Source organism: Mucor mucedo (assembly GCF_025094135.1).
Source record: "Mucor mucedo strain NRRL 3635 chromosome Unknown EV154scaffold_3, whole genome shotgun sequence".
NCBI lineage: Eukaryota > Fungi > Mucoromycota > Mucoromycetes > Mucorales > Mucoraceae > Mucor > Mucor mucedo.
In genome coordinates this window covers 265,726-278,312 of record NW_026252287.1, presented here as the reverse complement: position 1 = coordinate 278,312, position 12,587 = coordinate 265,726, and the positions used below count along the sequence as shown (strand labels likewise).

The 12,587-nt window shown below is 36.8% G+C and overlaps 4 protein-coding genes across 4 annotated transcripts; 3 read left to right on the top strand and 1 right to left on the bottom strand.

Annotated features, from left to right (window-relative positions):
- Window positions 1–587: 587 nt before the first annotated feature.
- Window positions 588–1,982, bottom strand: EV154DRAFT_585047 (uncharacterized protein; the record flags this gene model as incomplete). Its single annotated transcript, XM_051606751.1, has 3 exons — window positions 588–1,018; window positions 1,317–1,771; window positions 1,796–1,982. Coding segments are annotated over 3 exons (663 nt in total), but the record flags the coding sequence as incomplete, so codon positions are not given.
- A 1,892-nt stretch (window positions 1,983–3,874) lies between these two features.
- EV154DRAFT_410774 (CobW/HypB/UreG, nucleotide-binding domain-containing protein) lies at window positions 3,875–4,809 on the top strand (the record flags this gene model as incomplete). The annotated part of the gene is made up of 3 exons (XM_051595415.1): window positions 3,875–4,212; window positions 4,263–4,383; window positions 4,435–4,809. The coding sequence occupies 3 exons, from the start codon at window positions 3,875–3,877 to the stop codon at window positions 4,807–4,809; spliced, it is 834 nt and encodes a 277-aa protein (XP_051463246.1).
- Window positions 4,810–5,059: 250 nt separating this feature from the next.
- On the top strand, window positions 5,060–7,318 carry EV154DRAFT_490951 (NPL4 family-domain-containing protein). Its single transcript, XM_051599480.1, has 7 exons — window positions 5,060–5,108; window positions 5,160–5,362; window positions 5,423–5,581; window positions 5,644–5,692; window positions 5,753–6,694; window positions 6,759–7,074; window positions 7,134–7,318. The coding sequence occupies exons 1-7, from the start codon at window positions 5,106–5,108 to the stop codon at window positions 7,277–7,279; spliced, it is 1,818 nt and encodes a 605-aa protein (XP_051463245.1). The 5' UTR covers window positions 5,060–5,105; the 3' UTR covers window positions 7,280–7,318.
- A 1,179-nt stretch (window positions 7,319–8,497) lies between these two features.
- Window positions 8,498–12,510, top strand: EV154DRAFT_434293 (uncharacterized protein). The gene is made up of 9 exons (XM_051596761.1): window positions 8,498–8,900; window positions 8,971–10,172; window positions 10,247–10,327; window positions 10,383–10,498; window positions 10,568–10,776; window positions 10,843–11,061; window positions 11,126–11,632; window positions 11,689–12,177; window positions 12,245–12,510. The coding sequence occupies exons 1-9, from the start codon at window positions 8,544–8,546 to the stop codon at window positions 12,422–12,424; spliced, it is 3,360 nt and encodes a 1,119-aa protein (XP_051463244.1). The 5' UTR covers window positions 8,498–8,543; the 3' UTR covers window positions 12,425–12,510.
- The last annotated feature ends 77 nt before the right edge of the window (window positions 12,511–12,587 follow it).

The window sequence follows — 12,587 nt, the reverse complement described above, 5'->3', positions numbered from 1 at the left end:
CCACACACACGTCCCCCCTCGTTCCGTCCAATCATAGTTTTTCCCCTCAAGGTCCATTCATGATCATTGACTGCGCTACATAAAAGGTAAAACGCATCTAACCGCAACAATTATGATTTTTATACCGTGCGTTAAATCAATCACCCTTTTGTGTTCTTCTGTCCAAATAAAAAATGAGCAAGATTCATGCAAAAAAAAAAAAAAAAAAAAAAAAATCCTCGGTCATTGTAATCTGTTGGCTTTTTTTACTAGCGATTTTTTTAACTGCTGCTTTCACAAGCCAGTATTTGGTCTTGTGCGTGTATTTCCAACTTTTTTATCACATAATGATGAATGTATTGGCTACATATTCATAAATAACAGCATTTTGTTTCTTCAGGTTAATTTCATTTTCCTCAAAAATATTTGTGCATATCCAGTATGCATAGCACCGAAATTAACATGTAAATCTTAATAACGCATTAACGACAATTAGGGGTTTGCAAATCCATTTTAAGAATTAATCCACCTTCAGAGGGTGGTATAATTTTTTAAATGGAGTAGTTATGAAATTTAAAGGTTATAATTTCCTTATGGAGGGGGGTATCAAATTTTTTTGCTTGAGAACAGCCTTATACGCTTAACTATTAAGCGATCCTTCGTTGATTCTTAATGCCTAGAATACTATTATTTTTCCTATTAACTATGATGAGGGGAACATATAAATAACTAATATTCATTTTATGATGATGACTGCCTTTCCCTAAGAGGTGATGATGATGAGGTTTCTGCAGGTGTTCCCTGTTGGTATTCAGTTTGTTCAGTTTGTTTTTGCTTTTTCATGGAGCGGTGATAAGCACTTTGAGCACTTTGATACGACTTATATTGTTCAAAGCGGCCCAGTATTTTCCACTGTTGGAATTGAGCTTTCCATGGTATATACCAGTTTTTATCCACTTGTTGCTCGGCAAATTCGAAATCGGATAATGGATCCTCAAAATGCCGCTTTTGTGTTACTTCATCGATATATGCAATAGGCCTTCACACCAAGACCGTCCGGACAGTTTTTGTTCCAAAGATGATTTTAGCAATTTATATCCATTTGTACAACAAATAATAATATTCAGCTGACGTATTTCTAATATTCCAACACGCTTAACTGTCTGCTTTTTACTGTTTTGTGAATTAAGATTTCCTTTTTGAGAATCGGGTCGAAGTGCAGGACATGGACGGGAGTTGGTCCTGCACTTTTGGGTCGAACGATTTATTTCTAAATTGAGAATCTATAATAGGAAATCAATATCGTCCAGACGGTCTTGGTGTGAAGGCCTAATGGCATTATCCAAAATATTTATAGCTCTTTCGATGCGCACGCCAACAGGTTGATCTTGATTTTGGAGGGCTATCTTTGCCTTGTAGCATTCCGATTTTGATTGAGCACATACACTTTTTAATACATGAATAGAGCTTTCGTTTTCATAAATAGGGTCACCAACTATATTTTTCATTTTGGTATATAAAGAAATCAAGGTTGGATCATTGGATTGTGCAAAGTTCATAAGTGATGACTCTTGTTCAATAAGACAGTGAACAAGTGCGAGTAATGGGTTTAGTGGGGTTTCGTTGAGATAGGGTGCAACAGTCTCTGCATTGAATAAAAGACATGAGCTGGCCCAGCCAATACTCGACAGCTGCTTGGCGAAAGGGATATGAGAACCAGGTATTTCAGTTTCAAGTAGATCTTTACTTGTTGAATTAATCACAATTGCCACAACAATAGGAAGCTTAGATGCTTTATACTATCTGACAACCAAACGCGAGTAGTCGATTAGCCGTTGATAAAAATGCATATCTGCCTTATTTTGAATTTCGATTAGAATGCGCGGTAGATCACTGGAGCAGTTGACTGGCTCGTACGCGACATCAGAGCGAGTAAAATTAACCCACTCAGTTGGAATGGCAACGTATTGATCTTTGGCATTTGGTCCTACACAAACGAAAAGGATTAGTAGCATGCTAACAGAAATATTTAAGGTCATACCAATAACTGTTGAGACAACAAGATTAATAACATCTTTTATCAATTAACAATAGCTTGCTCATCAGAATAGTTCCAGGCAAATACTTTTTAGGAAGAGGAAAAGGGAAATGTCTAGACCTCCGTATTTTTTTCAAACGTATTTTTTTTATACTACTTACAGAAATTCTGGCCAGAAGACCAGCAGGCCAGTATATTCACAACCATTTACAGTCCAATCACAGCCATTTACGGTTCGTGAGTTCCAAAACTCATGAACTCTCTGCCTAGGAGGTCGCCCTCCTATAGCAAAGACTAGCCGCAGCCGCAATATCACAATATATATCTTTTTCAATTTAGCTTCTTTTCAAAGAAACAAGAGTCACTACTAAACGAACCTTTTTACGTGATCGGTTACTTTCATAATAAGATAAAAGAAGTATGTTAAGGGAAAAGAAAAGAAGAAGGATAAAGTGTGTGAACCAGCTTTATTTATAGATAAACAAGCTTATGTCAGGATGATTTCATTTGTCTGTTCAATCATCCATAATGTTTGAGCCTTTACTTAAAATAGAAACACTTGCAAAAACCTCCCAAGCAAGTCAGAGCTTGGTAGTTGTCTATCAGCGATTCAGTAATAACATGTAATGATAGTGAAGCATATTCAATGGCAGACAAAAATCGATCGTCCCATAACGTTTGGATAATATGGCATGTCCATCGACGTAAACATTTTTCTTAGACTTGTATGGAAAAAAAAAAACGGAGGTTTAGACATTTTTTAACATCATCTGGTCACTTTTCCGAACATCACTTGGTCATTTTTCAGAACTTCAATTGGTCAATCTTATTTTTTTTTTTTTTTTTGCTATGTGAAAACCCGATTGAATGCTTTGAGAGTCCGTGTATTTTGTTTTCAGAAATGAAAATAGCTGATTCTAACAATCCAGCCTTATCCTCGTTACTTACTTCTGGTATAATCAAAGCCTTTTTAATTGTTTATGATGATTATGATGCTTGTGAGTGAGAGTAAATATTATATGAGGTTGGGCTGATTATTATTTACATTTATACATGTCAAGCTATATATGGCTATATTTCGCCTGTATTTTCTGTCGTCGGTAAAGAATAAAGAAAGTTAGTTGGTTGAGGGGCTATAGTGAAAGATTAACGATCCTGCATAATCAAATTTGACAGTGTGACGCTTTTTTCGGAGTAAGCATGTCGCGCTAAAATGAAAAAGGCCTCTTTTTTTCTTTTTCTTCTTTATAACTTGTTTCTACATTTACCATGTCTGAAGAATTTGACGATATCCCAGAGCTCGTACCTGCAAACACTGAAGCGTAAGATATGATTGTCTAGCAAGCTCATATTTAAATAAAGAAAAAATTAATAAAAAATTACAGAGATAACAACGAAAGTATCGACGTTGTTACAGAAAGCGAACATCGCAAGATTCCTGTTACCATTGTTACAGGTATATTAGAAAAAAAAAAAAAAGAACCTTGTCATTAGTGGCACTAACATTGTTGCTAGGTTTTTTGGGCAGCGGAAAGACAACTTTATTGAACTATATTTTGACCGAAAAGCACGATAAAAAGATTGCTGTGATTTTAAACGAATTTGGAGACAGTAAGTGTTGATAGAAGGGTATTTTTCTGGAGTGATAATTAATTAAGTGCAGGTAGCGATATTGAAAAAAGTCTGTCTGTCAATCAAGACGGTAGCCTTTATGAGGAATGGTTGGAATTGAGAAACGGCTGTTTATGTTGTTCCACAAAGTATGTCATTCATCCATCCTTCTATTCCTAAACTCATACTTACAAAAAAAAAAAAAAAAAAAATAGGGACATCGGGGTCAAGGCTATTGAAAACTTAATGGAAAAGAAAGGAAAGTTTGATTACATTTTGTTGGAAACAAGTGGTTTAGCAGACCCAGGACCAATTGCATCCATGTTCTGGTTAGACGATGGATTAGGAAGTGAAATTTATTTGGACGGCATTGTTACTCTAATCGATGCAAAGAACATCAAGGATCACATCAATGAAAAGAAGGAGGATGTCATGATCAATGAGGCACTTAAGCAAGTTGCTATTGCTGATCGTATCGTCATCAACAAGAAGGATCTTTTGAACGAGCAAGAATTAGAACAATTAAAGGAGGATCTATCTTCAATCAATACCGTGGCTGATATGATTGTCACTGAAAGATCAAAGTAGGTTTCCTATACTTATTTTCATGCTCATCCTTATTCATCCTACGTAGAATCCCATTAGACTATGTTCTTGATATCAAGGCATATGATGTGAATAATGCTGCTGCACTCGTTAAGCAAACCCAAAAAATTCAAGAGCACGGAAGTAACCATGCCCATCAAATCAGCCATGTAATATTTGTATGCGACATACTTTGATCTTTTTAGCTAACAATTATATAGGAAGTTCAAACCGTCTGTATCCAATTTGACCAACATTTAGAGACAGTAGAAAAACTCGAACATTGGATACAAGAATTATTATGGGAAAAGAGAGTTTCTGGATCTAATGAAGACGATGAACCTGTTACCGTTTTAAGATTAAAGGGTATCTTATATCCTCCCAAGGATAAATTATTACAGGACGGCAGTAGTAAAAAGAGAATGGTAATCCAGGGTGTCCAGGATTTATATGATATCCAAGAAGGATTTGCTGGCGATGACATTGATGCCAACGATACCTCTAGTAAAATCGTATTGATCGGAAAGAACTTGCAAAAGGACAAGATTTCTGCTTCTTTTACCAACGTTTTGGGAATAGAGCATAAAATTTATTAATAAATCTAATGATTTTCTATTCAAACCAATAACCTAATCGCGGCCTTTACTACGATAAACTGATTGCGTTCATATCCTACTTAGTACTGATAAACTTCAATAAAGTCTTGTATACAGATACTATGAAAGTGACGTAGTTCATCGTTTCGTTTTCCCGAGACTTTGCATTTAAAATTACGCGTAATTCACCGGTCACGATTATAGGTTGCGTGGAAAGTACATAATAAATGCAAACCCGCTTTTTAAAGCAGTTCTACTTATTTCTTTTGCGTATTACTTTTTTATAAAAAGATAAAATGGTAAGAAAACTATCCATGTTACCATTATTAAAAAAAACTGACGTAATATAGTTGCTTCGTATACGATCCAAAGAGGGTATGAACCGAGTTCAAGTCGAAGCCGGAGAGACCTTTGGAACTCTTGCTTTAAAAGTGGCAGAGCTGTTAAAAGTAGCCGACCCTTCTACAATGGCCATGGGAAAAGACCCTAATCCTGCAACAGCAGCTGCTCTTTCCCAATTAGCAGATAAAACTATCGATTCTGCAGGCCTCAAGTAAAACGAACGAAAATAACGAACTTTAAAACGTCGTTCCTAATATGGTCTTTTCTTTAGGCATGGAGACATTATCTACGTTACGTATAGTAAGCCCGAGGAAGAGCAAGTGAAACCTAACAGCAATGAGAATGCTCCTATTTCTGTTAAGCAAGATGCCGTCGACGACTTTTTGGAAAAACAAAGAGGATTAATCGATCGCAAAAAGGATCCCAAATTGTAACCTATTCATTGAAAAACACCTACCTGATGAGCTTACTAATAAATACCTGTTCCTGTAGTTGTCGTCACGGAGCTAATGCCATGTGTGATTACTGTATGCCTTTAGAGGTATATAAAATAATATGATTGGAATTTTGCTGAGCGACTTACTAATTTCTTTTCCTCTAGCCTTATGATGCCAACTATCTGGAAGAAAATAAGATCAAGCACATGTCATTCCACGCCTATTTACGTCAACTAAATGCCGCACAGCGATCCAAGAATTCGGCTGCATCAGGAAACAATGTGCCTCCTTTGGAGGAACAGCAATTTAAGGTGAAAGTACCTTGTACTGGTGGACACGCACCATGGCCCGAGGGAATTTGTACCAAATGTCAACCAAGTGCTATTACACTTCAAAGACAGACTTATCGTATGGTGGATCATATCGAATTCTCATCAGCATCATTAATTGAATCCTTTTTAAATTTCTGGAGATCAACCGGGTCTCAACGTTTTGGATATTTATATGGTCGATACGAGCCTTATCTTGATGTTCCTTTAGGCATCAAAGCAGTAGTCGAAGCAATCTATGAGCCACCTCAAGAAGATCATTTCGACGGTATTAAATTAACTTTGCCTTGGGAAGAGGAGGCCAAGGTGAATCAAGCAGCAGAGGCATGTGGCCTTGTGCAGGTTGGTATGGTATTTTCTGATTTGATTGACGATGGCACCGGAAGTGGAAGTGTTGTAGCCAAACGTCATGTAAATTCATACTTTTTATCCTCGCTTGAATGTCTTTTTGCAGCAGAGATGCAACGACGCCATCCCAACGTTACTAAGCAATCTGTCACCGGTAAATTCAGTTCCAAATTCGTTACTTGTGTTATTTCTGGTGATACAGAAGGAAATATCGATGTCAAGGCGTATCAAGTCTCAGATACTTTAACAGCCCTTGAGGCAGCAGAGATTGTTGAACCAAGCAGGAAACCATCTGTGATGCGTGTTAAAGATAGTATCCCTCATGAACGTTATGTTCCTGAAGTCTTTTATAAATTCAAAAACGAGTATAACGTCGTCGTCAAGCAATCAGCTAAACCAACCTTCCCCGTGGAATATCTCTTGGTCAATGTAATGCATTGAAACAATGAATGAAAAAAATTTCAATGAAATAACTTTATTTTTTTCTTCTTAGGTCACCAATGGCTTCCCTCATAATCCTTCTCCTTTATTTAACCCCTCCTCTACTTTCCCTATTGAAAACAGAGGAGGATTGGTGCACCAAGATATTGCGTCCCTTACAAAGTGCTTGAATGGTGCTAAAGAACCAACTGATTTGAAAAAGGCCCTGGATGACTTCCATGTGTTATGCTTCATTCAATCATTGGATATATTCACAGCTGATGAATTCAAACAATTCTGTCAAATTGTGACAAGTAGAGAAGGCGATATTTCACAAATAAATAACCTGAACGGCTGGAATACTCTTCAAATGGTTATTAAAGAGACAGGTAACATAGAGTGATATTTTTAAAAAAAGGGGACAACGTTCTTACTAAGGTGATTATAGAAGGAAATGCTAGAGCAAATTCAAAGACATCAGCGGGCTCTTCATCGGCACCCGCGCCTGCAAATGTCTCTTGTAGACATTGTACCTTTACCAATGCAGCAGGAGCTGAAAACTGTGAAATGTGTGGATTACCTTTGTCAGGCTAAACTAAAAATAATAATAAAATATATATCAACCGAAACCCAGATTAATTGTGTCAACTTTCAATTGACAAATGTGTTTTTTTTTACGTTTTATTGTAGTCAGCATGTGCATCCCTACTATAAGGATTTATCCGGATATAATAGCCCTACTTTTTTTTTTCATTGTTTGATCATTATAATGTATTTATTGTTATCGCGTTATCAATAAAGTGTATGTATATGATGCATACAATTCCATCAAGACATGTACAAAGTATTCTGTACTAATGTACTCGGCTGGCGATGATGGCATCATAACACTACTATCAGTGTCTTTTGAGTGCACAACCTTGTCATTTTGGTATGGAGAATATAGATTATAAATTTAAGGGGTAAATTGAGTATCTGCCAAATCTATTGGATGGCGTCATTTAAAGGCATATTTCAAAAATATAATCTTGTCGCACTTTTACCGCAAGATGTATTGACTCTTTTTTCAGGCACAGAATCGATAGTGGCATTTGTCGTAGTTGTATACCAAATTATGTATGTAATGAAGCGTGACCTTACAAGTTGAATGGGTAATATTATAAAGGGTGCTTATGCGATTATTTAAACAAGAATTGACCTCCGCTTACATATTTTCGGCCTATATTTCGACCTGCGCAATCAATTCTCACATGGGGGCATTTAAACTGGAATCGAGATACCTGCATTTGAATTATTAATTTATACGATTTGGTTTGAAAGAAAAACAGGACTATTGCCGGTTATGAGGATCGGACGATCTCACTGTATTATATGTGAATACTAAGCAAAGCCGGGGAGAAAAGCGTAGGTACAGCATTGCTGTTTTCATGAGTTTCTCTATAATTCAGGCCACTTCCCAACATGGTAATTTTTATTTATTTATTTCCAAATGTTTTATGTAGTACGAAGAGGTTTCAAAATAAAAATAAAAATGTCTATTGAACGGGGTGCTGTTGTTAAAAGAGAAAGGAGGCTGTTTTATTGCGGGCCCAATTTAATAGGAGGTCATTACTATTTGTGATCGTCACCTATAATGAAATTTAGAAACTTTAGTAGACATAAAACCACGGATACAGAATGAAACATAAATTGCATGTGTCGTTAATCTAAAAAAAACACACGGTAAAAATAAAAATAAAAAAAAGGTTACTGTGACACCAGGCATTTATTGTATTTCTAAAAAGTTTTTTTTAGCCAGTAACCTATTTTTCCCTTTTCTCTCTTTAATTTTTTTTTTTTTTTCTAATTATTATAATTTATGAGCAATAGTAGCAGTAATAGACGAAGATCTGTTTCAGTATCAGGGACCCCATATTTATCTCAGTCAGATACTACTTCATCTATTTCATCTTCTTTATGGAACACTAATAAGCCTAAAGGATATTTTCTATCGAGGTTCAAATCACCGTCGACAACACCGCCAATTACACCTTCAAGCTCCACGTCAACATCTCTCTTACCCACTAGCCTGCCTCCCATCCATGGTCAACAAAAAATCAAGAGAAAACCACTTGTAACGCCTGTTCCTTCATCCACCGTTTCTAGAAAGAAGTTCGAAACTGTATTGGGAATTAAAACCGAGGATATGTTACCAGAAGACTCCTCTTCAAAAAAGGTTAGTGACAACCCTTTTTTCGTTCAACATAACACTAAACTTTTTATTTTTTTTTTTATTTTTTTCTCAGAAGAGTAACGTTAGTAATCGAGGGTTTGGAAATTTATTCAAAAAGAAGCAACGCAGCAAATCTGTGGATAAAAAAGTGAATGCAGAAAACACCAGTTCATTGTTCTTTAATAACTCTCCTATTCATGCAGATAAAGAAGATAATAAATTTGAATTGCCTCCTCTTTTACTTCATCAACCTATGTCACCAACTGCACCACTTCATAATTATAAACCTCAATACCATTACGAACAAGTCAAAGAACAGCCTCCCGCAAAACCCATTACCCCTCTCACCAATGCCAGACTGTCAAACGCATCCACAAGAAAGTCAACAGGATCCTATTCGATCTACAGCACTTTTGGACCAGAGTCAATTTATGGAGAGAATGGATCAACTGAAAATATCACTGCAGCTACAAGTGTTTCAGATATTCATGAGACTCATAAAAATGAATCGATAGACTTGGCTCATATTGTAGCAAGCAATGTACAAACCAGAAATCAAGCAAGATTAGTTACTACTGTGGAATCTGAAGAGGAGGTTGAAGATGATGATGAATACGACGACGACGACGAAGATGATGATGATGAAGACGATGATGACGATGATGACGAAGATGACGATGATGAAGACGATGAAGTTGGTGAGATACAACATGACATATTCGTCGACGCAACAGGGATCTCGCAGGATGATATGGAAAGAGAGAGGACTGACACAAGATTGTCGAAACGTCTTAGTGGGGGTCATTTTGGAAGCGCTGGAGGCCTTATGATGAGTATCATGGCAAATTCAAACTCTTTGGAATTAAAGAAGCAACAGCGACGAACGAGTAAGCCACCACCTGAGGATGTCGTGCAGTCAATGATCAATTGGAAGAGACATAGCGGTCAGCTTCTAGGAAAGAATATGTTGGATCAACTGCAACAAGAGTTTGCAGATAAATCCCCACCTACGGTACCTCAAAAAGATGTACGAGTTCAGCAAATTAGTCCCAAACTTTTACCAGTTCCGCCTCAAAGATCGTTACCACCCAATCCCGAAATTTTACTCTCAACAACTGAGGTTGAAGAAGAGGATGATGATCAAAACATTGAAGAAGAGACACCTGTTAAAGATGTTGACGCCATAAATGATCCCAAAGAATGTGCTTCATTGTTGTGGCATGAAGACGAAAGTTTTGTGCAACACGAAAGAATTGCAGAATGGCTTGGCCAGAGGTAATTTGGTACAACGTTTCTCTTTATTTAAAAGGTATTAATTTAACTGCCTTTCGGTTGATTTATAAAAATAGCAAAACGCTGAATACAAATACGTTACATGAATACATGAATTATTTTGATTTTGCAACAATGAGATTGGATAGTGCGTTTAGGTATTTAATTTGTTTAAGATGAGATAATTATGCTAAACGCTAATGAATTATTTAGAAAGGTTTGTTCCAAACTTTATTTCCGTGCAGAAGCTCAACAAATTGATCGGATACTGGAAGCATTTGCAAAGCGATATTGGCAGTGTAACCCCAAATCACTTTTTGGAAGTGCAGGTATGTGAAAATCCTGAGGATATGACATGTTAATTCTTAAATCTTTTTTTATTTTTATTTTGTATACAGATATTGTATACGCAGTGGTGTATTCACTCTTGCTACTAAACACCGATTTGCATGTGGCTCAAGGAAACTACACAAGGATGACACGACAAGCTTTTGTAAGAAATACAATGTCTACAATTAAAGATCAACAAGAAGCGGATCCCAAAAGAATTCCCAGATCACCCAATTTTATGTTGGCTTGGGAAGCTCGCATTGAAGCTTACCTGAAGGTAATAACGTGATGTTTTATGTGACACATACAAAAAAAACCCCCCATTAACTGTTTATTTAAAAAGGACATGTATGTATCAGTGAAGCATTATCAGATTCTACAACCATTACAAAACCAACAATCGACTGAAGCGGGTAACGACTTTTTAAGCCCCACCCAGACATCAAAAAGAATGAGTATGATCGGCGGACGACGCATGATCGATATTAAACGTAGTTTAAATACAATGATACACAAATCTACTTCAACGCGTGAAAGTATGCTATTTTTGGATGAACCCTTGGTAATAAAAATAAAATATGTGCATGTACCTAATTTTATCTTGACCGATTTGATGATTTATGTAGCCGAGAAAAAGTACGAGTTCGTCAAACAAACAAATTCCCAACAATCACAACCGCACTCACAGACGTGAGTCATTTTCATCTGTTCATTCTGGTAATTCCTCTGGTGGTTCGTCTAAAAATACGACTAACGGATCATTGTTATCACCGAATCATATGATGAGTTTTATGGATACGCACGCCGCAGATCTCTTTGCCAATCGACCGCCCTACCTAAAAGAAGGTGTAGTCATGCGCAAACATTTATTGGAAAGCGCCAATCAAAAAGCTAAACATCGTGAATGGCGTGAGTGCTTACTAGTCGTTGGCCAAGGCGAATTAAAAATGTATGGACTACAATCCGACACGCATGATTCATCAGCAAGGAAAAACATGATTCGAGCAAGCAGTGCAAGTTTTGCCAATTTAGCTGATTCACTTACCAAGAACTATGCTAGCAACAATAGTACAACATTCAGTCCTACCTCTTCCTTTGGCGGTGCGTCACAGATAGGCAATAACAGATGGACTGTAAGCTCAATCCTTAAAAACGAGAATTGTCCTCTTATTTATTTTTACTCCTGTAGGCTTACTCGCAATTATTAGGTTCAATTCAGCTGAACCATTCTTTGGCCAACGCCCTCCCACCACCAGGTTATAATCGAAGCAGACCAAATGTATTCGCCATTCAAGAGCCAAGTGGAGGGGTTTACCTGATTCAAGCAGCATCTCAGGAACAGATTATTGAATGGGTCTCAACATGTAATTATTGGGCTGCACGTCAAAGTAAAGAACCCCTTCAAGGTGGTGTCAGTAATATCGAGTACGGCTGGGGAAGCTGCTTGGATGATGTTATTTTGGACTTGGACGCTGTTGAAAGTAATCAAAAGATTACCGGTAAATACTTTCATGATCCAGATGCAGTCAACCTTTCTCATTGGGTTCCTCCTGCTCCCACAATGGTATCGAGTGTGTTAGATGAAGTGACACATTTTGAAAATTTACAAAAGTACCTGGTTTTACTAAATCAAGAAATTAACGACCATCGTGAGATTAAAAAGAAAGTTCTTGTCAAGGTACCACATACTTTTACAAGTAAAAAAGGACGTTTTCATATACTAAATTATATTGACCTTGTTGTAGTTCCCTCAAAAAAGCCACAATCACGCTAAAGCCTTATCTAACTGGGAGGCAAAATCCCAGTACATGTTGCATGACATTATCAAATACCAAAATTATTGCGATGTACTTGAGAAAAGCATTGTAAGATTACGAAAAGAACAAGAGATCAACCAAGAAGATGAATTGGAAAAAACATCATAATTTATTTAAAATTACATATATACACAGCTTAGACATAATACCTAATAATAACACACTAATAAACTAATACACCTTCGCCTAATCTATATAATTCATGCAGTTAAGAGGTATACCCCAAATCCATACTTTTGTTTGAAAGAAAGGAATTTATTTTTGAATTTGG